Genomic DNA, 26,949 nt, shown 5'->3' with positions numbered 1-26,949 from the left:
TTTTCGTTTGCAGCTGGCGAGGAGGCTTGGTGTGCTGTGTGCGATTCAGCCGGGGAGCTGACAGAGCTCCTTTTCTGCACGGGTTGTGGTCTACATTATCATGCATCCTGCCTGGAAATCGGTGCCACGCCCATCCAGCGGGCAGGATGGCAGTGCCCAGAGTGTAAAGTGTGCCAGACGTGCAGGTAAGTCCAGCCTCTACACGAGCTGCACCCACACGTAAGATTTGGGCGCCGTCGCTAGAACATTTGGAATGGCATTTGAGTTGTTTTAAACATAAATTATTGCTGAGTAAACAACAATTCACTTATTTTGCTTTTAGACAACCAGGAGAAGACTCTAAAATGTTGGTGTGCGATGCTTGTGATAAGGGATACCATACCTTCTGTCTCCAACCAGCCATGGATTCTCTTCCCTCTGATCCTTGGAAATGCAGAGTGGGTCACGTTTTGTTTCTCATCTCGTATTAACAGGAAATACTTTAGTAAACTGAATGCTGTCTGTTGCTCTTTATGAAAGACCATTTTGTTGAACAATACTTCTGTGCATAAAAAAAAAACATGAAATGCTTCTGCAAACATTCCCCTAAGCTTGCAGCAATATTAGAGATTAAGTATACACATAAACAAGACTAATATCGTCAAAGTCTAAGTTATTTAAAAACCTGTTTCTAAAGACAAATACCTGCTATAAAACCAAGTGGGCTTGGTAGAGATGAACATGTCCTCCAATTTGAAGATCTGATCGTTATCGTCATCGTAAACTTGTTTCCACAGAGATGCCGCGTGTGTATGGAGTGTGGTGTCCGTGGGTTGATGCTGCCGGGTTCGGCCCAGTGGTTCGAAAACTACAACATGTGCGAAGGGTGCCAGCAGCACCGCAGCTCGGTGTGTTGTGTTTGCAGCAAAGCTGCCAACCCGTCCGTTGGGCTTCAGTGTTGCGGCATATGCCACAGGTTAGTCTGACGCGCCGACCGGGCTTTTCCTGACCTGTACCGGTTCCCCCTTTCCTTTGAGGTCTGGTATGTTCATTCAGATTTATCACTGAAGAATCTGACACATAAAATTTAGACTCTGCTGCTTGTTTTTTTTTTATTATTTATTCATTTTTATTGATTTTGTATTTATAAACCTAAAAGTAAATGCCGGCTTTACAAGTGTAGGCCCACTGTAAGCCCAGTGTAAGTTTGTAGTTTTGATGCATTTAACGAATAGCACGGAAAACAGATTTCTGTATGTTGGCAGCAGATCAAGCGAAAATGAGCAGATTTCGGTCTCTGGTCCTTCGGCCGGTGCATCTTTGATGTTTCTCCAAGTTAATGTTCCTGTAATGCAATTTTTTCTTTTCTTGATTCACTTAGGTGGATGCACAGTGAGTGCGCTTCACTAGGGGAGCTTTCAGAAGCCAAGGACGTCTGCCTTCTTTGTAACGAGGATCAGCAGCAACCTGTTGGCCAAACATGCGTGGAAGACACGCAGTCAAGAGAAGAGACGACGATCCAAGCAGAAGCTGACGCGGTCACAGAAAAGCCGGCAGAGGGATCGGACGGGACTCCTGGACAGAAAGGCGCTCCTGAGATGGATACGGTGAAAGGTGGACCTCAGAAAGACATCCCCACGGATTTAGGTATATCAGAATTTCACAGAACATCGAGCTAAGCTTAGGGAATAAAAGTTCTGACTCTTTAATAAACTTGTATTCATTTGGTTTAGTGGCGGAGACGGCAGACGTTAAGGGGAAGGAAATTAAGACCGAGCCGCAGGTAGCAGCTGAAGGATCCGCTGGTGACGAGTTATCAGCTCCAACCGTGTCTACAGGTGAATTACAAACTGTGAAACACTGAAATCAGAATAATTTATTAAGTTTTTATATCAGGTATTCAATTTTAAAATGAATTACACCGAGAGTAACGTGTTTTCATTAGTCATTTGCTATAATCATCAAATAAACCGGCAGAACATAGACTGTTGTTATACATTACTGAAATAAAAATCACCAATGATCTTCTGATGGCAGAGGACTCAGGTCTACTCTCTATTCTTTCTCTTCTGGATCTGAGTGCGGCCTTCAAGCCAATTCCTCACTCCCTCCTTCTCTACAGATTATGTTCAGTTGGCATCACTCCCTGAAACCTCCTCAGAAACTCCTCCATACGCCACAAGGCGTTCAGAAATCAGCTGATCGCATCCATACCAAAACCCGTCATTTTATCACATCACCTCAGTCCCACAGCAGCTCCACCGGCTCCCCGGTAGATTCGGAGTACAAATCAAAATCCTTTCGTACACGTTCTAGCTCCTCGCTCCCCTCTTGCGTTCACTTCGCCGTTCCTCCTCCTCGCCTCGGCGCCACAGACTCGACCGATTCCAGTCTGGAATCAAAACCCAAAATTTGTTCGGTTATCTCTATTGTTCTGCTTGTTCTGTACAGTGTCCTTGAACGTTATGAAAGGCGCCTTTAAAAAAAAAAAAGAAACATTTGATATATATCACTTTGTAATAAACCCTACATGGTTTTCCCTTTTCAAACTAAAAACATCTGTAACAAACTATTTACTCCAGTATTTCGACGTGTTCATCACTAATAACGGCATGTTTTCAAATCTTAACTCCAGCATCTGCCACGACGCAGCAAGGAGCCGCTGGTCTTCCTGCAGGTGAAAAGGGATCAGAAGAGCCTCTGGGTAACACGGAGCCCGCAGCGGCATCGCACCGGGCCCCCGAAAGCATGGAGCTGGGGAGCGAAGACGTGAAGCAGGAGCCCGGCCTCTCTGACAAAGAGCCTTCGGAGGAGCCGTGTGTCGTGGAGCCATTCAGTGAGGATGCTGACAAACCATCGTCCTTCTCCGTGTGCGGGGGCAGCAACGCCGAGCCGTCGCCCGTGGACGAGAAACCGGAGAGAGGTCGATACCAGGACCCCGCGTCTCCCTCCACCCTCTCTCTGTCAACAGACACGCAGGAGACGCTGTCGGCCATGGACGCGGAGACGAGGCTGCTCCCTCAGTCCGAGGAGGAAGACGAAGACGAGGACGACGAGCAGCTGAAGGGACATGGCTTGGACATAAAGCGGCAGCTGCAAACGGTGAAGCCCGAGCTGCTGCTGGATGAGATGTCCAGCAGCAGCGGCTTCCTGGGCTCCCCCGGGGAGCCGGACCCTCAGCTGTCCATGGAGCTCGGACTCGTTCCCGCTGGCCGCTCCCACGGCGATAACCTGACGGAGACCGACGACTCGCTTTCTTTCGAGGCTCTCAGGAGCGACAGAGACAAGGTGAAACGTAGAGGGTCCCCAGGCCGGTCACGGGTCAAACAGGTGAGCTCGCCGTGATTTTAATACCTTGTGGGGTTAAAGTGCCTTAATGGCGACATACCTTTTTATATTGTTTATTTTTTTTTCCATTATTTTAACTCGTAGGGGCGAAGCAGCAGCTTTCCTGGAAAGCGTCGGCCTCGAGGCGGTGGCGGAGGAAGAGGGCGTGGTGGGAGGTCACGCCTCAAAGCCATGGCTTCCTGCATCGATGCCTTTTTGGTGAGCTTTACAAAGCCCGGCCTGCAGAGTTCCTGACCGGTACTGAAATGTCCCGAGCTTCCTTTTGCCGTTTATCAGGTCTACGGAGCTATTAAAATGCATCTGTGTTCCCAGACTTCATTTGCTAGAAGCTAAAAATACAGATTTCTAAAAACAAGCTCCTCAGACAACCAGAGTTTGAGTCAGAGAAAGGGAAGAAGCTCGTGTTTAGTTAACGTCGTATCAGTTTGCCCATGTGCTGCTTTATGAGATGCCTGTTTATAATTAGTAAACAAACAACGCATAACCATAGCAGTCAGTTTATTTCTCGTTATAGGTACTTTTCTTTGGTATTGTTTTGATAAATTATGGAATTTAAATATGATAAAAAAAAACAAGCTTAAATTGCTAGTATAAGCGAAATTAACTTTGGATAACCTTGTAAGATTTTATCTAGCACCGCATCTCCATTGAATACGATCCTTACCTCAGTTCAGTCATTTTTCGGGCCGAAAACTAGAAGATTTTAATTGTTGATCGTCGCATCAAACTGAGAACTAACACCCGTCTTCGTGTATAAATCCGTCAAAACGGCGCATACTTTATTGTGCTTTTTTCACTTTGGTAAAAATCAGATAAAGGTGCTTTGATACATAAATGGAAATAATGTGATATTTTTTATTTTTGTATTTTTCATGTTGGATTAAAACCAGTGCCTCTGTAAATAACCTGCAGGGCATTTTTTTCTCTTTATTTACCTATAGTTCTTAGGAAAAGTTCAACATAGTCAGAATTAGAGGTTCAGAGCTCAAAGGAATACAGAAGTCAGTCTCGGTTAGCTAAGCCCGATCGGTTCATCTCCAACTACGACCTGTGATAAAACCAGATTGTAGCTCAATAAAGAGAAATAAAGAGAATTTTCTGGGTTTTGTCTCCACGGGTCTTTTAAACATGAATAAAGAGCAAACATTAGAATCGTGCACACATTCAGGAAAAACGTTGCAGTAAATACTTTGACTCAGAAATCCAAACGAGCCCAAAGATTAACCGAGGAAATGACAGAAGATATATATTTGAAATATTTGCATTCACAAATATCTGCATTTTGAAACACTGGAGCCGCTGTGCCACTAATGGAGGCAACAAAGTCTGCATTAGCAGCGTCAGGTGTCCAAGGAAAAGCATTCAGAGATAAAAGATAAAAGCAGTCAGGGCTAATGCTGACCTTGACCCACGCTAGCGATTTCTCTCTGTAACGTACGTCTAAAAGCTTGAATTTTAACGTTAACGTAGTCGGGACACAATGAGGCACGTGTGTAAAAAACCAGATGCATGTCCTTGGGGCTTATTACAGCTCTTTCTGCTTCTCTGTGCATTTCTAATATTCTTTTTATCCAGTCCACATGGAGAGCTTTGGAGCTTGTTAGAATCTCCACTTATTAAAATTGTGTTTTTCCTCGCAAAAAAACAAAAAGCAGACCAACAACAACTGCGGCAGAGATTATTGGTTCAGCTAAATATCTGCGCTGGTGTGGACGAAACCTCAGTCTGGGAGGGAATGGAAAATGCGCAGGAGCTGTAATTTTACACAATTTTTCTCTAGTTTATAAACTGGTTTAGAATTGAGTGTAAAAAGGCTTCATCGTTGAAAAACGTCTTAATATCTGTTCCTTTCTAGGAACCATTTGTATGTTAGCATTAAAAAAAGGATAGAAATGACAACTTCTGTCTGGAAAAGTGGAATTTTAACTAGGGCTGAACGATTTTGGAAAATAATCTAATTGCGATTTTTTTTTTTTCTTAATATTGCGATTTAATGCGATTTTTTTTATATTTTTTTTCCTGTTTAATTTATCATGTCTTTTTAAACATATACAAACAACAAATCATTTTGTTTCCTCGCTGTGCAGATTAGTTGCTAAAAGACCCGCAGCATATAAACTCGGTGCAGAAATGATTGTGTTCTGCCTACGATATATTTCAACCAAAATTGCAATTTTGACTTTTCTCCGCATTAACCACAAGCAACAAAAATGGCCTCTAAATAAAGATGTTTGTAAACAACGACTATTTAAAACAAGAACTTTTAATCATTCTATTAATCAGAATATCATTCAAGAGAACAGCTTTTAGTTGATTTGGACATCAATCCTTGTTGAACATAAAGTGCAACCAACAAGCAAGTCTATGTATTAAACTGATTGACCTGTACTTAATGCTATGTATGATTATACAAACTCTAAAACAAGTAATAAAATTAGATTATCTCACGGCTACAACTGTCTTCCCTTTCATTAGGAGCAAACCCACTTCAAACATTTTACCAACACCTAATGGACGTGTCTAATTCACTAATTGTTACATAGCCAAAAATTGCAGACTCTGCGATTTGGGAATTGCGTTTTTTTAAATCGCGATTATATTGAAAATGCGATTAATTGCTCAGCCCTAATTTTAACACGGTGATATGTGAAGCTACCCTGTGAACGGCTCATACTTGTGTTGTTCAAACCCAGTCTGAAATAGTTTTAACGCTCGTTGGAGTTGTCCATGTAGTTAAAGCTGTGGCCCCGTCTGGCCTCTCCCGCCTTTGCAGCTAAGCATGACCTCAGACACCGGCCTGAACAAGGAGGAAGAGGAGGAGGAGGACGACACCATGCAGAACACGGTGGTTCTCTTCTCCAACACCGACAAGTTCGTCCTGCTCCAGGTGCGCCATTTCATTTCATTTCCGCCGCTTGTCGCACCACAAGAGCCTCCCGGCAGCACGGCCGTGTGTTTGACTCCCCCCGTACCTTCGTCTCTTCCAGGACATGTGCGTCGTGTGCGGCAGTTTTGGGAAGGGCGTGGAGGGCCAGCTGCTCGCCTGCGCCCAGTGCGCCCAGTGCTACCACCCGTTCTGCGTCAACAGCAAAGTAGGAGCCGCTCCGGCGTGCCGCGAACGACCCTCACTGTGTTACAGCGGGAGCTTTGATCGCGTCTCCTCCCCAGATCACCAAGACGAAGCTGCGCAAGGGCTGGCGGTGTTTGGAGTGCATCGTGTGCGAGGTGTGCGGGAAGGCCTCGGACCCGTCGCGCCTGCTGCTCTGCGACGACTGCGACGTCAGCTATCACACCTACTGCTTGGACCCTCCGCTGCACACTGTACCAAAGGGAGGCTGGAAGTGCAAATGGTAAAAAAAAAAAAAAAAAAAAAAGAAAAGAGTGTCTTGGTGTGCAGTAGTCTTCAGTTTGGTTCCTTTTGAACTAGGTCAAATGGAAATGAGCGCATGCACATTTGCATATTATGTAAAACACTGAAACACAGTATCTCGGCTCTGCATTAGCAATTTAAAGTCTCCTCGCTTTGCCTTTCTTTTTCTCCCGTGTCGTTGAGGGGGAGCAAAAAAAAAAAAAAAAATCCAGCTCATCTCTTTATTGTAGCGTTTCTATAATAGCCGTGCCCCTTTTTGGCTAACTTCCTCTGCGCAGGTGTGTGTGCTGCGTCCAGTGTGGCTCCAGCTCGCCGGGCTTCCACTGCGAGTGGCAGAACAACTACACGCACTGCGGGCCCTGCGCCAGCCTCGTCACCTGTCCCGTGTGCAGGGAGAACTTCATGGAGGAGGAGCTGCTGCTGCAGTGTCAATACTGCGACCGGTGCGTGCCGGGCTTCACAGAGCCGCAGACCCAAAGACAAACTCTGAGTGGGGTGGAGGGGGGATGCAGCTAATGACGACAAGCGGGGAATAGATTATTTATGGAGTTTCCTCGTCATAAATTATTCCATAACATCTTTGATTTGTTGGCATTTGTTAAGAAGTGTGTGTGTGTGTTCACGCGTGCCTGTGCAGATGGGTCCATGCCGTTTGCGAGAGCCTGTACACGGAGGACGAGGTGGAGCAAGCTTCTGACGAGGGCTTCGCGTGCACGTCCTGCACGCCATATGTTCCCAAACCTGTGGGTGAGTCTCCCGCGGCGACAGAGCCGGCGAACCGAAAGCAAAAAAAAAAAAAAAAAAAGTTTGTGGCCTCGAGATTTCCGTCCCAACGCGCCGACGTCATGACTTACTGCCGCTTTTCCCTTTCCCTCCCGTTGCTGCCGCTCCTTGCAGTAGAGTCGACCATCATGGCGACGATAAAGATCAAAGAGCCAGGTTAGTGGATCGCCTCTGATTATGTCCAGGTGCATCTCGGTTATTTGGAAAATCACAAATTTGGCTTGTTTTGGGAATTCAGTTTAATAAAAAAAAAGGGTGAAACTCTTACAGTGTTGAGATTCGTTACGCACAGAGTGAAATATATTTCAGGTGTTTATATCTGTTAGATAATTAAGGTTATGCCTCAAAGCCAATGAAACCCAAATTCACTCAAAAGTTGCATTTTTCTGATCCGGAGGTGATAGGATATCTGTTCCTCCACAAGGCCTTTGTAAAATACCATTCCTGAAGAAGTCCAAGAATGTTGATGGAAAGTTAAGCGGAGGGAAAAAGTGTGGTAGGAATTGGTGTACAGGCAACGATAACTGCAGTGTTTAAAGGGTCGGAAAGTAATATTGTTTAAAGAGTTTGAGAGGAGGTTTCAATACAGCGCTTTAAGAGCTGTAGACATAATAATGTCCAGCAGAACTTGGTGCCGTACAAAACTGCCGCAAATGACCAATACCGGCTTTATTGACCACCAAAGCCAACGATACAGGCACACTGAAGGCTGAATAAAGCCTCCTGGGCCTCCTGGGCACCTCAGCAGCGCCACAGGCCGTTCGCCTCCGTTCCAACTCATGCAAAAGGAGCCCCCATCTAATGTGGAGTACATATAATGTGCAGCACATGGACGTTCTTCTCCAGAGGCTGACATTTCTGTATTAAGAATCTCTTAATTGGGCTTATTTATTATTCAATCATTTCTGGGAAACATAGTTTTTGGTTTGCATTAGCGGCCAACAATATCAAAAATCTATCACTCTGTCTGTAATGAATACTGTAGTTTAGTCACTTCAGTTAATATTTCAATGTTGTTCCTGCTTATTGAAATGCACCTGCACTAGCACAGTCCAGTTTTCAGTTTTCTGTCTGTTGTCTTCATTCTAAGCCACTGGAATGTAAAAGAAATAAAAACAATGTTATTTCCAGAACCCCAGTTCTACCGTCTGGAGGGGGTGTGGTTGACGGAGTCGGGTATGTCCCTGCTCCGCAGCATCTCCATGTCTCCTTTGCACAAGAGACGGCAGCGGCGCTCTCGTCTCGGCACGCTGTGCTGCGACGGCGGCCCCGACGGCATGGACATGAGGGAGGTCGAAGGAGACGGTGAGGATGGCAAAGGTTAGCTTAGTGTCGCCACATGTGACGGGTTGGTTCTTTAAATTTTACTTTGAAATATCAGGTTGTGGGGAACCGATGGATTGTGAATCCAAAATGGAGCCGCCGGGGAGTCCTGACAGAGAGGGTGGCGAGAGGGACGCGAGCGCTGAAGGCCTGGGCGACTGTGAGGGTCTTAAAGGCGGAGCGGACGAGACGGAGGACAGTAAAAAGAGGAAGAGAAAGCCCTACAGACCCGGTGAGCCTGCTAGGATGTCACGCCTTTTAACACCTACAGCAAAAGAAATGTTTGTATCTTTTGGGGATTTTATTCAATAGACCAACATGAAGTACTGGATGATTGTGAAGTGGAAGGAAAGTTTTATGGTGGTGGTCAAGTCTCTTGAATAGAAATCTGAAAAGTTTGCCCTGGATTTTTCTAGACTTTCTAGAACCGCCATTAAAGCTGCAAGTGTTGTGGCGGCATCTCTCCACCAGGTTCACACGCCTAGAGGCCGAAAACCTTCGCCGGTTCTTTGTGGCAAACATAGGAGCTTTAATAGAAGGCAACTGTACTCCTCTAGTTTCTGGCAGATGTTTCTCCTCTCAACCCAAACTCTGTCCAATCACTTTGGATGGAGAGCATCTCTGAGCATCAATGTTTGAGTGATTCACAGTTGGATTTAGGTCTGGAGTTTGACTGAAGCTTTCTAACCCAATACTCTGATTTAATCTGAACTAGCATTGTGGCTCTGGTTAAAGTGGCAGTCCTGCTAGAAGGTGAACCTCAAGTCTTTTACAGGCTTTTCTGAGCCCCACACAGCACGATGCTCCCATCACCAAATTTCTGTCCAGATTCAGTATCCAGGGAGACATCGGTCTCGTCTGACCAGAGCTCCTTCTTCCATTTGTTTGTGTCTCCTATGTTTTTTTTTGGGGGTGAAATGAGAATCCGACATTTTATGGCATTCTTTCAGAGTTGGGTTTCTTCTAGCCAGATTTTGGGCCAGATTAATGGCCTCCCACCTGAGCTGTGGATCCCTGCAGCTCCTCCACAGCCACCGCCGCCCTCTTAGCTGCTTCTCTGGTTACTACATGCGTTTCCCAGCTTGTCAGTTTAGACGATCTGTCACGTGATCAAAATAATAAAATCTGGTGTGAAAAAAGTTTAAAGTGTACATTTGTCTGCAAAGAACTTTGCAACATAACTACCAGCTTTCACTTTTAATTACATTTTTGTTTTGTTTTTTTTAGGGATTGGGGGCTTCATGGTGCGACAAAGGAAGTGTCACACCCGTTTAAAGAAAGAGTTCTTCGCCCAGCTGGCTGGAGAGACCACCTTAGACGGACAGCCGATCGAGCGAACTATCGAAGAAGGTTGGAGCCGACTGATTGCCAAAACCTTTTTTCCCCCCCTTTTTACACCTAATTGAATGTTGTACCGTTTGGTAGGTTTTTCCGATAAGGACGTGTTAATGCCGTGTTTTGTTAATAAAAATGTTGTACAGGTATATAGCCACGTAATATATGCTTATAAAAAAGACCAAAAACCGTTTGATCCTGATAAAATAAGGTTATAAACACCAAGCCTCCATCTTGATAGGAGAGTTTTGTTAAAATAATCCCCTCTCAGGCGTGATTAACAAATATAAACAGACGTGGCGCCATCTAGCAACAGTATCGCAGAACTATCATCACGCCGGTCTGCTTAATTGATAACAGGATATTAAATAACGGCGAACCGAGCCTGACACTCTGCCACAATTCGCAATAAAGCGTCACCTCGGCGTGATCGAAGACCAGATGTTAATAATGAAATGAACCAATCTGCAACAATTTTAACAGCCTTATAGCAGAACATTTACTCACATCAATCAACTCTGTGGTCACATCTGAGCCTCGGCAGGTATAGCGTCCGCTTCAGTGAACACCAACGTTCAAACTCTATTCCCAGCGGCATTCCAGTCTTTTTCCTATTGGAATCATATATTTGTTTGTGCTTTTTCTCACTGAATCTGAGATCTTTCTTCATTGTTTCACTGGGAGATGCTAATAGTCGTTAGCCGCATCCTTGTTTTAACCCCTGCTGCGAATGCGCAGAACCTACTTGCATTAAAATAAATGCAAACAGCTTTATTTACTAACAAATTGAGCAAAAAGCATAAAACACCAAAATAACGACTAATAATGAAAACTTTGTATGCAACCAGAGTGAGCTACTCGCTTATAAATTTAAAAAGTCAAATAACGTGGCTATGCACCTTTTTATTAAGTAGAAATAAATGAAAGGGGGTAATAAGTATTTTAGATATACAATAGTCTGTGTCAGGGTAGGAAGTAAGCTGTCCCAGCTCTACTGAAACTTTATTACTATTTAAATAACCTTGAAGATTTAAAAAAGTAAACATTTAAAAAAAAAAAACTTTATGGTCACCTAAATATGACTGAAAGTATTCCGTTGTTTGTTTACTTAAATAACTCTGGCACCATGAAGATGTACAAAGGCTGCCATTTACATTGATTGATATGTAAACTAGAAGCTTTGTTTATTAGATGTCCCATGATCCTTTTTTAATCTCTAGTGTAGAACGACTCCTAGCATTTTATGTAAATATTGCTAAAGTGAACGCTGTGGCTTTACACGTGCAGGACCTCACCCGGACACAGACAACATAATGGATCCTAAACCGGCAGAAGGTGAAGAACAGGCCAAGAAACGGCGGGGCAGGAAAAAGAGCAAACTGGAGGACATGTTTCCAGCCTATCTCCAGGTTCATACACCCTCTGTTGACTCTTGTGCTTAAAAACATCTGTCACCTAAATTATTCGACGATGTAACACTCATATATGAAATCTGCTGAATTGCAGGAGGCCTTCTTTGGGAAGACACTAATAGATTTGAGTAAGAAAGCTGTGATGGTAGCTCCAGGCCAGAGGCCGGGTACGTGCCCTGTCCAGCCTCTGTCGCTAAAACCAGCAGGAGTCAAAATGGCCACGCCAGACGGTAGGGACGCCTAACCAGAGCAGCGACGCAGTCCTCAGTGGATTACTGGGTCTGTCAAAGCTTCATTAGACGCATGTTTGTGCTTCTCTCCGTAGCTGAAGCTGTGGATCCAGTGGTGGATGGAAATTTTCCTCTCAAGCGAGAGGTGTGTGAAGCACCCCAGGCTCAGGGAGACAGCACAGGTAAGACCGTTTACGGATGTTGATGCAACACGTCTTACTATCGGGTCGAAGCCATTCAACGTCGGCTTAACAATGTGTATCGATTTTAGGAATTCCCGCTCCCGTCTCATCCGTGAAGGAGCAGTCGCCCCGTGACGCTGAGGCAGAAAAAAGTGAAGGTGATTTACTCTGCCTGCTTGTTTAGCGAGGGTTTCCTCTGTCTGGTCCAAAGCAAGGCTCTGGTGGAGGAGGGAGTCTTCCTGCGTTATAGCGAGTCATTAGAAACCCCGTGGAAAGGTGTGACTCTTGACCAATTTGAAAGGGATTTCCCTGATGCCAGTTTCCATCTTCTCTCGCTTTGGAGGCAGCCAGAGAGGAGAGTCGGTCACTGCTCTAATCATTGGCGTTCGATTCGTGAGCGTTTTGACTAGGATTTTCGCACCAACAGTATTTTATCTGGCCTGCCTTTGGGCGCATAATCACTTTTCTGGGGGGTTGCGAACGGTCTTCGTTCACCGACGGCGTACAAAAATGACGCAAGGTAGAGTTGATAGTGCGCCCCGCAGGAGCTGAGCCTCCCTCTGCCAGAGCCGGGGCACGGGTTCCTCCAAACCAGCGACGCTCCTCCTGAACTCCGCTCACACAAACTGAAGCAGACTGAAAGGGAAAGAGGATCCAGAGGAGTCGAGGCAGCCATCTCCCTGCTATGACGCTGTCAAACCTCTGGTCACTCCAAAAAAAGACAGCTGAACTGTATACTTCTTTTAAAATTCAATCAGGATTTTAAACAAACCAGCCTTTCCTGTTCTACCAAAAGCTGGTTTTCCGAGGTGGTATTTTTCTTTTTTTTTTATCTCACGCTCTCTTTTCCGCGTATACAAACGGCATTTCCTGCAACAATGAAGCGATGTCACTTTTTAAATGCGCAGCCGACACGACCCTGGTAGCTCACGCAATGACTCTGCCCCTCACTGCAAAAAGGGAACTCAAAGTAGATAAAATCCTCTTGAAATGAGTGTATTTTTCATTGGTTTGAGCTGGTAAATCAGACTATTTGCCAATGGAATAAGGTTTTTGCACTTAAAATGAAAACTTCATCTCCATCATCTTATTTTAAGTGCAGGGTGTCTAATTATCTTATTTTAGGGGTAGAAATTCTCATTCCATTGGCAAATAGTCTTATTTAGCTGCTCAAATCAAGGAAAAATATACTAATTTTAAGAAAATGTTACTTAATTTCAGTTTCCTTTTGCTCTGCCGCGGGACCAACAGGCAGTCGGCATCTTGGTCAAAGTTTTTTATTGAGACAATTTCTTGGAACTGAATCTAACAAAGACTTAAGGAGCTGCGCTGCAGGGGCAGAGATAAAGATGCCAGGTCATCTCTCTGTCAGCCACTCAGCATCCAGTTGGGGACAATAAGTGTTTATTGTATTTTAAGTGCGGGGATGCTGTTGTTGGAGCCCTGTCAAAAATAAATAAATGTATCGCCGTCTGGGACAGACTATGAAGTTTCCTATTCTGCTCTAACAAAGCCTGAGAGACCGTTAGCCACACACCAGCAGGATCGCCTCATTTCTCAACATCTCTTAGTGATCCATGGGTCTTATTTGTGATTCGCAAACTAAATGATTTAAAACCCTAACCTGGTGTTTTGAATTAAGGGTTTTCTCCCTGGTTTGCCACAGACTGCTTTAAACAGACGGTGTTGGACTGGATGGAGTTTCATGAAGAGAAATTTACGCATTTTAATATTATGATTCAGCCACAGCAAACGTTCCTGATAAATGAATGACTACAAACTCTCTCAGTGCCTTTTTCTGGGGTAAATTTCCACAGATATTTAGTTTATAAACCGGTGCATCCAGTAGAACGGGCCCATAAAACGACCCCAGTTCCTGTAGGAGGTTCCATTAGAGGAAACGTGCTTTCTTTGTAGAGTCGCTTATATATTTGCATGTAGCAAAAAAATAGAAGGTTGGCTACAGAAAACCTCTTAATATCTTTTTTTTTGTTTGTTTGTTTTTTTTCTGTGCCGTTTTCCTTGTATGACAGGTCTTCCACAGGGAGTGGAGAGTCAGGACTCTGAGCAGTTCTTCAGGAAGGTTCTGGGAGTGTCAGATGGGTCCTCTTTAGGGGGGATGAAGCCCATCTTGGAGGGCAATAAGGGAGAACTAAATCGCGGTGCTGTACCACAGAGAGCTCTCCCCTCAGGTGCGTCAACTAGACCCCAGAGATTATTCTAGAAACTGTCCAGGCTTCCTACACGCCATTGAAAAGTGTAGAATTTGCTTTTATCATTTGATTTTGATTTTTTTCTTCCCCCAAGTTAGGATGTATCAACATTTTTTTTTTTTAAAACTTGAAATTAATTTAGGTGTAAAAAAAAAAAAAAAAGTTTTGGAGGACCCAATTGATAAAATACAGGGCAATAGATTAAATAAACACTAGGTTGACTGTAGCAAATCAATTAAAAACTCAGATATTTGAAACTTTGCTTAAAAAACCCAAAGTTGTCAAAAAAAGGGTGGGAAAATTCAGTCCAAATTTGACCGACATTGGTTTCATTCGTCCTGAAAGTGGAGATGACTTGATTTTCATAAAGAAATGATTAAACTGCTCGACCAGAGCCCAAACTCAGCGTGTAGATTCCTTATTTACAGAACAAGAGAATCATAAAACACATCAGAAAACGTGTCGGGAACCATCTCTGTTGTGCTAATGTCATCGGTAAACGGGACGTTTCAGACTAAGTTAGCAGCAGGGACGTTGTTGTTGGTGTTTTTTGTCAACATTAAGCGAGACTTTCAGCAGATTTCCACACGCCCAAAGCTGAACTGTGAAGCCAGCTGTGTGGCAGTGCGCAGGAAGACTCGGCTGCGCCCCTCCTGCTTGACGAAACATAAAAAAAAATTACCGAACCGTAACGACCCTGTTTTATCTGGCTGTTGTCAAATCGCTTTTGCCCTTTTCCTTTGTGCTCTCCGTCCCCTTCACAGAGAGATTCAGCTCCTTCCCTCTGGAGGGAGATTCTTGGTCAAACTAAGTCTAAATCTAGAAGGTTTTTGTTCTGTGAAGACGTTGTTTCTCTCATATTAATCCTGTTTTGATGTCTTGCTCTCCCTGAATACCCTGAAAACTGTTCTTGTCACGTTCCTCCAATGTAATGCGTTTAAAGTAAAGACGAGGCTGGGTGTGGATTCAAGCACGGTTTCTCTTGCAGGACCCCTGCCCTCTGCTGGAATGATGGAGGCTTTTCCTGGCCTCTCTCAGTCTCCCTTCTTTGAGATGCGGTAGGACCAACACTGAATTGCTCAGTGCCTATTAGTTTACTGAAATCTTCATCATGCTTTAAAAAAAAACAACTATTAGCTGCTTATTTACATATTCTACTTATTAGATCTGCAGTTTTACACAGTTGAGCTCTTAAAGTTACAAATGTTCCATGTCTCTCCGTGACGTGCAGAGAGAGAGGACTGTTCAGCCCAGACGGGGGTGAGGAGAGCCCCTGGGCCACACCGTCGACCCCTGTGACGCCCTCCTCCCCGCCCACTCCCACAGAGGCAGAAGGCGACGGGCTGTCCTACAACCAGCGCAGTCTGCAGCGCTGGGAAAAAGACGAGGAGCTGGGAGAGCTCTCCACCATTTCCCCCGTTCTTTACGCCAACACCAACTTCCCTTCGCTTAAACAGGACTACCCAGGTACGTAAGGCAGAGGGGGTACTTTTCAGGTCCCGTGTCAAAATGAGGCTTTTTGTTGCTTTCATGGAGCAGCGACTAAATGTTCCCCCCCTTTTTTTCAGACTGGGCAAGTCGCTGTAAGCAGATAATGAAGATCTGGAGGAAGGTGTCTGCTGCCGACAAGGTTCCATACTTGGTAAGTCCAGAGTGGCGTAAAAACACAACATTGTTTGGATTGCATTCAGCTATCGGCCATTTAATAGGTGATCGCAAAGCTCAATAGCTGTGGCGCTAACGAGAACAAAGCCAAAACAGACGACTGCTTTAAACAGAAATGACTAAAACTGTAGAATACTTAGCATAAAACAGCAACAAGCTTTTTTAATTCACCTCTCTGGTCTGAATGAGACTCTGGAAAATAACACAAAACCCAAATTAACCAGGTACCTGTTGAAAATGCTAATTCTGTGCTAAAGGACAAGCGCGTCTCTATTAGCTACTACCGTTTACAGCAGTATATTTCCATTAAATGTAGTGCGGCACATACATTTGTAGTGTTATTGTTTCATTGACTTGTGATCAAAGCACTGAATGCAAAATAAAGAGTCCGAACAATTTGCCTTAAACATGATCGATATGGGAGCAAAATATTTTTTTTAGATATCGTGCAGCCCTCGTTGCGGCTATGAAAGAGAGTGAAAATCCATCTGAGCGTGCTTAGATATGAGGGGAAAGCAGAGTTTTACTGACTGCAAGCAAATGTTAAAATAAATAAAATAAAAAATAACTCAAATGCTTTCCTGTTGTAGCAAAAGGCCAAAGACAACCGAGCAGCTCAGAGGATCAACAAGGCACAGAAGGTGAGTTGGAGCTTCGTCGCTCACTTTTGTCGTTGCTGTAAGTTGAATTACCTTCTTTAACGCGCCGCTGCTGTTATTTCCCGCCCTTCATCTCACAGCAGGCAGAGAGTCAGGTGTGTCGGCCCATCAAGACCGAGGCGGTGCATCCTAAAAGCGAGCGGCCCGCTCTGCACCTCCAGATCCCTCCCCCCTCAGGGTCCACGTCCGTTTCTTCCCATCCCAGCTCTGCAGACAGCCCGTTCTCCTTCCCTCCCGATTCGGGCTCGTCTTCTGTATTCTTCTCCGACGGCGCCATTAAGACCCCGCTGTCGGCCGAATGCCGGACTGATCCCCTGGCCAAACTTCCTCCTCAGTCGCCCCTTTCTCACTCGCACCCAGGCACGCCGTTTTCCCACACCGGGGCCAGCCCTTTACAGGCCTCTTCCTCAGGTTACCCCGCTTCCGGCCCGCCGGGTCCTCCTCAGGGACGGTCAGACGGCCTCGGCGTTTTTGACATGCAACCAGGAACTCCTGGAACCCCTAGAAGGGCACAGCACGTTGACCCTTACTTCAGATCGCAACTACTGCAGCAGCAGCAGCAACAGGGTCATCCCCTGCATTCACAGCAGGGCTCTCAGGAGGCCTTAGGGCCTTCTGGAAGTCCTCACTCAAGAGGCCCCGGGCTTGTGGAGTCCCCGGTTTTCTCCCCGCTCCACAATGCTCAACACGGAGACCCTTTCAGAGCCCAGCCGGGGATGGGGAGGCCGGACTTCGGTTCGTCGGCGTCGTCGTCGCCCTCCGCCGTGGCTTCCTCGCCCGTGAGCGCAGGGCAGCACAGAGCTGAGATCAGCGCACCGTCTCCTCGCTCTGCCGCCGCAGGAAGACTGGAGCTCTCCACCGGGTCTCCGTCTGGGATGCTGGAGGCGGGGGGTGGCTTATTCAAGGCGCCCATGACGCCTCGCATGCACCAGGGAGACGGTGGACCGCCTCATCCAGGAGCCTCCCCGAACCATCCCTCCGAGGGCTACCGCCAGTCCCCCTCCCACGGTTTCTCCGACCCTCACTCTCACCCACAGATGGCTCCCAGGCCGCCGTCTGGTGACAACTGTGGCCTGGGGCCGCAGAGACACGCCGCCGCACAGCAGGAGCACAGAGTGCCCTCCAGTCCGCAGTCCCAGGGCAGCGCTCAGTCCCCCCACACTCCCGGCGGCCTGTCCTCCGATCCCTACTCTGTCCATTCTCCAGCGACTCCTCGCTTCCAGTCCCCAGACCCTTGCTCCAGGCCACCTTCACGGCCACAGTCCAGAGACCCCTTTGCTGCTATCCACAAACCTCCTCGCACGCCGTCTCATGCCTCAGAAGGAACCGGGAGTTACAAAACGTCGCCTCACCCCAACCAGCCGCCTCCAGGCCACCCTAACAGCGGTTCCACAGTCGACCCGCTCTCCGGTAAACCGGGCTTCAGCCGCAGCCCGAGCGCCGGGCCTTACCTAGGCTCCCAGCAGCAGGGTCAGCCTCAGCAGCCTCAGCTGACCCAAGGAGCGGACGGCGTGGGCTCCAGGGCGCCGCCTGCGTCCGACTCGCTGGAGCTTTCTGCCGTCCACCCCGCCGAGCTGCCTCATCAGCCGGCGGCGCAGGGCGCGGCAGAAATGCCGGACATCTCAGCGGGGCAGGAGCCGTCGCTGGTTGGGCTGAGCCCGTCCGAACTGGAGAAATTCAAACAGGTACCGGCGTTCTGCGACGTTGTCGTTTAAAACTCAGGTCACTGCACCTCTTTGGTTCTTAACCACTGATCCTTGTGTGTTTTTTCTTTTTTTCTTTTTTTAACAGCGACAAAAACTGAGGGACTTTATAATCAGACAGCAAAGGCAGAAAATATCAATCAAGCAGGAGAAGGAGGCCGCCGCCGCCGCCGCCGCTGGGAACGCCTCCCCCGGCTGGTCTGGAGGCGAGATGGGAGCTTTCCAACAAGACAAGACCCTCAGAGCACCGCCGCCGTATCCACAGGTATGTTTGCAGTCGTTACAAAATGAAACCGCACGTCTGGATGCTGTTGTTGTAGTTGTGCGTGAAAAGCTTCACTACAGTGTGAAGACATGAGACAGCAGCGTGACGTCTGGCAGCCACTGTGTGCGGATCATATCAGATGGTCATCATCTTAATTATTTTCCTTTCGGCGTGAAATGTGACGGCGCAAACAAATAGAAACGAGAAGAACCGCACGTTGAGCTGATTCTGCCGTTGCTCCGTTTAGGACCGCGTCACCGCTGCTTCCGCCGAGGCTCAAGTTCCTGTGGCTGGGAAGATGGCCGTGGTTGGAGGAGGCATGGATGATAAGCTGGTTCGCCCACCGCCTGCAGGACCGGCTGCCATGATGGATGCGAGTGGACTAAGGCAAGCAGTGTTAGAAAGTGGTGTTTTCTGTGATGTTGCTGTTGCGTAAAAGCACTGGGAGGATAAGTTAATGACGATAGCTAACCTCCTTTAAAGGAGCGATTCCCAACCTGAGAAGAGGGTCGAAAATAACACACTGGATTAAAAAAAGGGAAATCTAGTTGAAACCAAACACTACAAAAACAGAACTAAAAAAAAGCTAAAATTGTCTTGAAATGAGTGTATTTGTACTATATGTGAGCAGGTAAATAAGATAATCTGTCAATGGAATAAGATTTTTGCCCTTAAAATAGGAACAACTCATCTCCATCAACTTATTTCAAGTGCATTATATCTAATTATCTTATTTTAGGGGTAAAATTACTCTTTCCATTGGCAGATAATCTTGTTTACCTGCTCAAATCTAGGACAAATACACTAATTTAAAGAAAATTTTACTTATTTTCAGTTGTTTTGCAGTGAAGCCTTTTATTATTGGGTTTATGTAGAATTAAAAACAATGTTTAAATGGTTAGGGTTTATTTTCAAAAGGCCATAAACAGAAGAAATCTCTAAACATCTCCAATATTCTTTCAATTATTTCTCATCACAACGAAACATCCAATCATTAACGTTCGCCAAGCAAAGATCTGAAAGACCAGGAAACTAAACCAGCGAGTTATTTTTGGCCCCGCCTCTTACTTTTCCAGACCTGTCTGTCTTTCAACTAAGGGCGTCTGTTTGTTCATCAGGCTTCCCGGACCCATCAGACCTCACGGTATGTTTGGCCGTCCGCCGTTCCCTCCTCAGTGGCAAGCCCAGGGTCCGGGTCAGCGAAGGTTACCCCAGCCTGGCCTAGAAGCCATGGGCATCAGACAGAACCTCAGCGCTGGCGTTAACATGCAAGGCATGGAAAACCCGCACGCCATGATGCCGGGTCACGGAGGAGACAACATGCAGGCGGCGCTGGGTCAGGGGCCCCCTCCACAGTTCATCGAGCTGAGACACAACTCACAAAGGCTGCCGCTCCGGCCGCAGTTCATGCCTAGAGGCCCCCAGCCAAGACCCCGTCTCTTTGTCCAGCAACAAGATCTGGCCACGCCCTACTTCCAGCAGCATCCCATAGCTCAGGCTGGAGGGATGCAGGCAGACGCAGGTGGCGCTCCCCAGCTGGGGCTACCGCAGGGCGCCATGTCTGCTGCAGGTTTACTGCCTGCGCAGTCGGCAGGGCCCGTTTCCCAGCAGCCCCGGCTGCAGCCTCAGGCGTCCGGCTCCGGCATGCACGGTACCGAGCAGCAGCGAGTCGCACATCAGGGGTTGGTGACGGAGCCCCAGTCCGCCAGCGTGGGGACCTGCGAGGACCTGCCGGAGCCCGGCCTCGAGGGCCTGGGCGACGCCGCGGGGGACGGCGGCGTGGAGGACGAGAACGACCTGACCCTCGACCTGGATCCTGACAAAGGAGATGACGACCTGGGCAACCTGGACAACCTGGAGACCAACGACCCGCATCTGGACGACCTGCTGAACGACGACGAGTTCGACCTGCTGGCGTACACGGACCCCGAGTTGGACCAGGGCGACCCCAAAGACGTCTTCTCTGACCAGCTGCGGCTGGTGGAGGCGGAGAGCGAAACGCCCTCGTCCGTCGCCGGCTCGGCCCGCTGCAAGGTCGAAGACGGCGGCGCTAAGGACGAGAGGAGGTCCTCGGCGGCGGTTTCTCAGAAGGACTCGGCGACTTCGCTTCCACCCGCCGCAGAAGGCGCCGATGTCAAAGTCAAAGTGGAGGACAAATGTCTGACCCCTCAGCTGCAGTCGGGACAATCTGTGGTCAAGGATGAAATGAGGGAGGCCGTGTCGATGCTCCTCGGGGGGACCACGTCAGCAGCCAAGGCGGAGCAAAGGGAAAACCCGCCAGCCTCCCTCGGCTCCGCGCGAATGGGTCGACTCCAGTTCCCTCTGTCCGGACAGGCCGATCCGTTTTCCCCCGGCGCCCCGCACGGAGACATCGGCGACGATCCCCTGGGGCTGCCCGACGTTGGGGGGCAGCACTCTCCCTCGGTGGATCTGGCAAAAGTGGAGAGCTCTTTGGAGGGCGAGTTGCCTCTTCTCATCCAGGATCTGCTGGAGCATGAAAAGAAAGAGCTGCAGAAGCAGCAGCAGCTGAGCTCCCTTCAGCAGGGAGGCATCCCTTCGCACTTCCCCGGCCTCTCGGGCCAACACCCGAACCCACAGGGACCCGAGCAGCTGATCCTGCAGCATCAGCCGCGTCCGCCGGCCCAGGCCATGATGGAGCAGCCGGGAATGGTGCCGCGTCCTCCACACATGATGCAGCAGCAGCAGCAGAGGATTATGGGACCAGGAATGGTGCCTCAGCCTCACATGGCGATGGCTCAGCAGCAAGCCATGATGAGGGCGGGACAGCCGGGCGTCCACGCGGCCCTCGGTCATCCGCCGCAGCCAGTCGTCAAACAACCGCCGCTGGCCAACAACTTCTTCCCAGATAAAGGTAAGCGGGACGGCCGGTTAGCGGCGCCGCGTTTATATGATGTTCTGTGTTTGTTTGTTTGTTTGATCAGGAAAATTATCGTCTCGTTGCAGATTTGGAGAAATTTGCCGCTGATGACATCATCGATCCTATCGCCAAAGCGAAGATGGTGGCTCTTAAGGGCATTAAGAGGGTGCTGGCGCAGGATCCGACGATGGTCGTTCCTCCGGGGATCAACAGGTACTTTAGTTAAATAAAACTGTTTCGTCTTAGGAGCAGTTCAGTCAATATCACCCCCAAACTTACAGCCCCTTGCATGTATGAATATTTCTTCGTAATTCCTACACTTTGTCATATCTCATCTCGTTACGACCGCAAGCTTCACTCAGTCGATGGTGTTGAAAATCTATAATCGATTAAACACTCTTCAAAAAAATAAACCACTTTTCTCCTCAAATTCAGGCAGATTAGCCCAAAGATCATCCGTGTGCACCCATTTATATTGTTTATCCAGATTCCCAGCTGGTTTTAGGTCTGGACTTTAACTAGACCATTATAACTCATGAACTGGCTTTGCTCCAAGCTCCTACATTGTAACTCTGGCTGTATGTTTGGAGTCATTTTGCAACAGCATTTCACATGTTTGCTTTCTTCTCGTCGGTCCTGCATTAAGCCCAGATTTGTGAAGTTCCTGACTCATGTGTCCTGAAAATAAATCATTCCACCTGCGCTGTGGCTCACTGCAGCTCCTCCAAAATCGCTGTGGACCTCTTGGCTGCTTGTCTGGTTCAGTTTAGCTGGCGGCCATGTGTTGTCCCATACGGTTGTTTTTTAACAAAGTTTTACAAATGGCCTAAAAAGGGAACTAAAAGAAATTAAAAATTTCTTGAAATGAGTATATTTGTCCTTGATTAGAGCAGGTAAATAAGACTATTTGCCAATGGATTACGATTTTTGCACTTAAAATAGGAGCAATTCATCTCGAAAATAAGATAATTAGATATCCTGCACTTGAAATAAGATGATGGAGATGAATTGTTCCTATTTTAGGTGCAAAAATATTAATCCATTGGCAAATAGTCTTATTTACCTGCTCTAATCAAGGAAAAATACAATGATTTCAAGAAAATTTCACTTTTAGTTCCCTTTTTGCAGTGAAGAACATGCAAATGTATATTGAGACTAAATAAGAGGGGCATCAGGGTAGAAGGGGGTGAGCAGCGTCACGATTATGCAACACTGTGGGTCTACTGCCAAAGACCCTGATTTAATATCCATGAAGGTCTGTGGCTGTAACGCCGCAATGTGGAACCACTCAAGGGGTTTGAATACTTTTTTTTTTTTGTTATGAGTCACTTAAATGGTTCTCAAAGGTTTTACGGCAAACATGTCCACGGATCTGTGACTACAGCTGTGGTCAGAGGTGGTAAAAATTAGGGATGAACAATTAATCGCATTTTCAATATAATCGCGATTTTAAAAAACGCAATTTCCAAATCGCAGAGGTCAGCAATTTTTGGCTATGTAACAATTAGGGAATTAGACACGTCCATTAGGTGTTGGTAAAATGTTTGAAGTGGGTTTGCCTCCACATGGAAGGGAAGACAGTTGCAGCAGTGAGATAATCTAATTTTATTACTTGTTTTAGTGTTTATATAATCATACATAGCATTAAGTTCTGGTCAATCAATTTAATACATTGACTGGTTACAATCTATGTTCAACAAGGATTGATGTCCAAATCAACTAAAAGCTGTTCTCTTGAATAATATTCTGATTAATAGAAACATTAAAAGTTCTTGTTTTAAATAGTCCTTCTTTACAAACAAATTTTTTTAGAGAACATTTTTGTTGCTTGTGGTTAATGCAGAGAAAAGTCAAAACTGCAATTTTGGTTGAAATATATTGTAGGCAGATCGTAATCATTTCTGCTCCGAGTTTAGATGCTGCGGGTCTTTTAGCAACTAATCTGCACAGCGAGGAAACAAGTTGATTTATTGTTTGTATATATTTTAAAACACATGATAAATTAAACTGGAAAAAAAAACAACATTAATTCACAATATTAAGTAAAAAAATCGCAATTACATTATTTTGCAAAATCGTTCAGCCCTAGTAAAAATGCAATCTTTGTTTTTAAGGCAACAAGTGTCTCTGCTTGCCCAGCGGCTGGCCTCTGCTCCGGGAACGGATCCTGCTCAGGTCGCACCCGGACCACCGAAGGTACGCACTTCTCTCGAGCGCCGTATTCAAATGGAAATCCTTTTCCCCCGACCAATCGCTGACGAGCTCTTCCTTTTTGTTCAGGAGGGAGAAGCAAGCGATCCCGTCCAGCCGAGGCCCAATCCGCCGCAGTTTGTGCAAGGAATCATCAGTACGCAGCTCTTCTGGCTTCAGAAGTGAGTTTGTTAAACCTGGAAGCGCTCTGACCCTGCGCTCTCCTCTCCTGTCACAGATGACGCAGAGCAGCACCAGTACGAAGAGTGGCTGCTCCACACCCAGCAGCTCCTCCAGATGCAGCTGAAGATCTTGGAAGAGCAAATCGGGGTGCATCGGAAATCCCGCAAAGCGCTCTGCGCCAAGCAGCGCACGGCGAAGAAAGCCGGCAGGGAGTTCGCGGAGGCCGACGCCGAGAAGCTGAAGCTGGTCACCGAAGAGCAAGGCAAAATCCAGAAACAGCTCGACCAGGTTTGGAAAATTCCCTGGATTTCGTAGCACAGGTCTAGACTCTAGGAGCGTTCGTGTAATCATGCTCCAAACGTTGTGTTGTAGGTACGCAAGCAGCAGAAGGAGCACACCAACCTTATTGCAGAGTACAGAAGCAAGCAGCAGCAGCATCAGCAAGGCTCGGGCCTTCTCAACGCCGGCCATCCTGCTCAAGGCGGCCCCTCGCACATGTTTCCAAAGATCCCCGGGCAGATGATGATGGGCCAGCAGGGGGCACCGGTCATGGGGCAGCACCCCGGCATGATGCCTCCTGGGGGAATGCCGCTGCGGATGCCCCAGGGGCAGCAGGCCTTTATAGGAGCTCCACAGCAGCAGCTCCCAGCGGCTCTCGGGGCTCCCGGCCCGAGGGCCCCAGGTCCCTCTGGGGCTCCGGCTGGATTCTTCCCCCAGGGTCCTGCAGTCCAAGGTGCAGACCCCAGGCTTCTTCAAGAAAGACAGCTTCAGCACAGAATGCAGATAGCCAAGCTCCAGCAGCAGCAACAAGCAATGATGTGTCAGCAGTCGATGCCTCACCAGAATCAGCAGCCCGGTTTGATCCCTCAGCCACAGCCGGGCATGATGGGAAATCAGCTGATGGCCCAGCATCAGGCCGGCACTAAGCAGGGAATAATAGCCGCTCAGGCAACTCAACAGAGCCTGGTGCAAGTCCCGCAGGGAATGGTCGGAGGCCCGTCTGCAGCTGCACCACAGCAGAACCTGGTGGCGGGTCAGCCCATCAACCAGCCTCAGGCCATGATGGCGGCTCAGCCGGGGCTGATGGGAAACCCGCAGGCCCAGCAACCGAGGCCCCAGCTGATGATGGGTCAGCAGACCTTGGGTCACCCTGGACTCAGGGGAGCCCCGGCTCAGCTGACTGCTCAACAGCAGAACCTCCTCGCCCAGCGCATACTGGCAACCCAGCAGCAAATGCCACAGCAGAGACAAGCGGCGCCGATGATCAGCCAGTCCAACCAGGACCAGGGGGGGATCTCTCAGCCCTCCACCCCACAGATGGGCTCCTCGCCGTCAGCGGGAAGCAACACCCCCCAGCCGCAGGGGTCCGCCGACGGCCAGAACCCGGGAGTCAAAGACGGCGGCATCCTAAGCCCCGATTCAAGAACCCCGCCTCAGCAGAGCGGGCCGTCTACTCCCAATCAGCAACAAGGCTCGCTAAACAACCAGTTGGACCAGGGGCGACAGCAGCAGCAGCAGATGTATTTAACTCAGCATCACCATTCAAATTCTCAGACGGTCCACGAACAACAAGCAGGTGGGGCTGTGAACCAGCAAAGCGGTGTTGCTCAGCAGCATCAGCTTCCAGTGGGTCTCCAGAGGCAAGGATCCCTCAATGCTGACAAACCCAGCTTGATGACTATAAAGGAGGAGGTCAAATCTGTGGATTTCCTCACACAGCAGCAACAACAACAAGCCCTTCAAAATGCCCCACAGAAGTCACAAGAACCCGGCATGCAGCAGCAGATGATGGGTCAAAGCAATCCCGGCCAGGCGCAGCCCGCCGCGATGGGCCTGAGCGCGCAGCAGCAGGCCCTCATGGCCCAGCAGCAGAAGCAACAGGCCATGATGGGCATGATGAGAGCCCAGCAGCAGGGCATGATCGCACAGAGGCCCGGCGCGCCCCTCGCACAGATCCGCGCCCCCATCAACATCCAGGCCATCATCGCCCAGAATCCCCAGCTCCGCAACCTTCCCCCAAATCAGCAGATCCAGCACATCCAGGCCATGCTCGCGCAGCGGCAGCTGCACCAGGGCCAGATGCTGAGGATGTCAGGAGGCCAGGGCCAGCCAGGTGCGCCGAGAGCACCGGCGCCACAGGTCGGCCAGCAAATGATGGGGATGGAAGGCCACCAGGCGCCTTACGGAGGCAAACCGGCAGCCCTGGCCAATCAGCAACAGCCTGGCATGTTTGGCCAGCAAGCCGGTGTTGCTTCTCAGGTACAGCAAGGGATGATGGTCCCAGGCCAGCAGCAGCCACAGACGGGGGAGATGATGCAGCAGCAGCAGCACATGATGAGGGGACATCTACAGATGCCTCACTCCCCAATGGAGCAGAACCGAATGCTGAGGCCGAATTCGCCGCGCCAGCCGCTCGTCAACTCTCCCGGCGATCCGCAGCGGCACGTGTTCAATCAGCCCATGCGGCCGCCCACTCCCAACCAGAGCCAGCAGCAGGCGTTGATGGCGGCGGCAGCGGGGAGAGTCCCAGGCTCGCCGTCGCACGCGTATTCTCCCAGAGGTCCTTTTGGAATGAGCCCGGCCCACCCGGCCTCGCCCTACTCCTCCCACGCCTCCTCGCCTTCTGTGGCTGACAACAGAGCTGGCAGAGGCAGTCCGTTCAGCCAAGTCAAGGCATCTCCGCTCAGGTCGCCCGGCGCCAGGAGCCCGCTCGATTGCCCCGGCCTCAAAGTAGAAACTCAGACCTCGAGCGGCGAGCTATCACAGGCGACGCCGGTCACCCCTAACGGGCCACAGAAAGGCACGAGCGTTCAGCAAGAGCTGAAGCAGGCGGCAGAGTCGTACTCGCAGCAGGGGGAGCCGTGCAGGATCCCCATCCAGAACATCAAACAGGAACCGAGGGAGTTTCAGTGCGACGGTTCCTCCGAGGCGAACCCAGGCGCCGTGAAGAGAGAAGCGTCGGGCGAAACGGTGACTTCTGGGAGCAACGCAAGCTTCCTCAACGTGCCCAGAGACCCTGACGGCCAAGGCCCGAGATCTGAGACGGGACAACAGCTGCTGCAGAAGCTGCTGAAAACCAAGAATCTGCAGCTCAACGCCCAGAGGCCGTCCGAAGGCATCCACAGCGAGATCAACGGCCACATCAACAGTAAGCTGGCCCTGCTGGAGCAAAAGCTTCAAGGGACGCCGCGGAATATGGAGGTACAAGTGTGTTTTTTTTATAAACTATTC

The 26,949-nt window shown here is 48.5% G+C and overlaps 1 protein-coding gene across 1 annotated transcript in view; it reads left to right on the top strand.

The window, feature by feature from the left end:
* kmt2d (lysine (K)-specific methyltransferase 2D) overlaps positions 1-26,949 on the top strand; it is a 42,624-nt gene that overhangs the window by 4,340 nt on the left and 11,335 nt on the right. Inside the window, exons 7-40 of the mRNA XM_036137731.1 lie at positions 14-185; positions 323-437; positions 777-955; positions 1,361-1,626; positions 1,713-1,817; positions 2,615-3,309; positions 3,412-3,525; positions 6,101-6,214; positions 6,315-6,419; positions 6,496-6,677; positions 6,976-7,140; positions 7,335-7,444; positions 7,595-7,636; positions 8,612-8,785; positions 8,862-9,035; positions 10,031-10,153; positions 11,426-11,547; positions 11,645-11,780; positions 11,876-11,962; positions 12,052-12,120; positions 13,996-14,154; positions 15,164-15,233; positions 15,407-15,642; positions 15,744-15,817; positions 16,431-16,481; positions 16,580-18,184; positions 18,291-18,467; positions 18,715-18,854; positions 19,586-21,339; positions 21,432-21,558; positions 23,460-23,541; positions 23,626-23,692; positions 23,774-24,006; positions 24,091-26,919. Coding sequence (XP_035993624.1) covers positions 14-185; positions 323-437; positions 777-955; positions 1,361-1,626; positions 1,713-1,817; positions 2,615-3,309; positions 3,412-3,525; positions 6,101-6,214; positions 6,315-6,419; positions 6,496-6,677; positions 6,976-7,140; positions 7,335-7,444; positions 7,595-7,636; positions 8,612-8,785; positions 8,862-9,035; positions 10,031-10,153; positions 11,426-11,547; positions 11,645-11,780; positions 11,876-11,962; positions 12,052-12,120; positions 13,996-14,154; positions 15,164-15,233; positions 15,407-15,642; positions 15,744-15,817; positions 16,431-16,481; positions 16,580-18,184; positions 18,291-18,467; positions 18,715-18,854; positions 19,586-21,339; positions 21,432-21,558; positions 23,460-23,541; positions 23,626-23,692; positions 23,774-24,006; positions 24,091-26,919 — 10,853 coding nt within the window. The remainder of the gene's footprint in view (positions 1-13; positions 186-322; positions 438-776; positions 956-1,360; positions 1,627-1,712; positions 1,818-2,614; positions 3,310-3,411; positions 3,526-6,100; positions 6,215-6,314; positions 6,420-6,495; positions 6,678-6,975; positions 7,141-7,334; positions 7,445-7,594; positions 7,637-8,611; positions 8,786-8,861; positions 9,036-10,030; positions 10,154-11,425; positions 11,548-11,644; positions 11,781-11,875; positions 11,963-12,051; positions 12,121-13,995; positions 14,155-15,163; positions 15,234-15,406; positions 15,643-15,743; positions 15,818-16,430; positions 16,482-16,579; positions 18,185-18,290; positions 18,468-18,714; positions 18,855-19,585; positions 21,340-21,431; positions 21,559-23,459; positions 23,542-23,625; positions 23,693-23,773; positions 24,007-24,090; positions 26,920-26,949) is intronic.

Source organism: Fundulus heteroclitus, chromosome 1 (genome assembly GCF_011125445.2).
Source record: "Fundulus heteroclitus isolate FHET01 chromosome 1, MU-UCD_Fhet_4.1, whole genome shotgun sequence".
Classification (NCBI taxonomy): domain Eukaryota; kingdom Metazoa; phylum Chordata; class Actinopteri; order Cyprinodontiformes; family Fundulidae; genus Fundulus; species Fundulus heteroclitus.
This window is presented reverse-complemented; position numbering and strand designations above follow the sequence as displayed.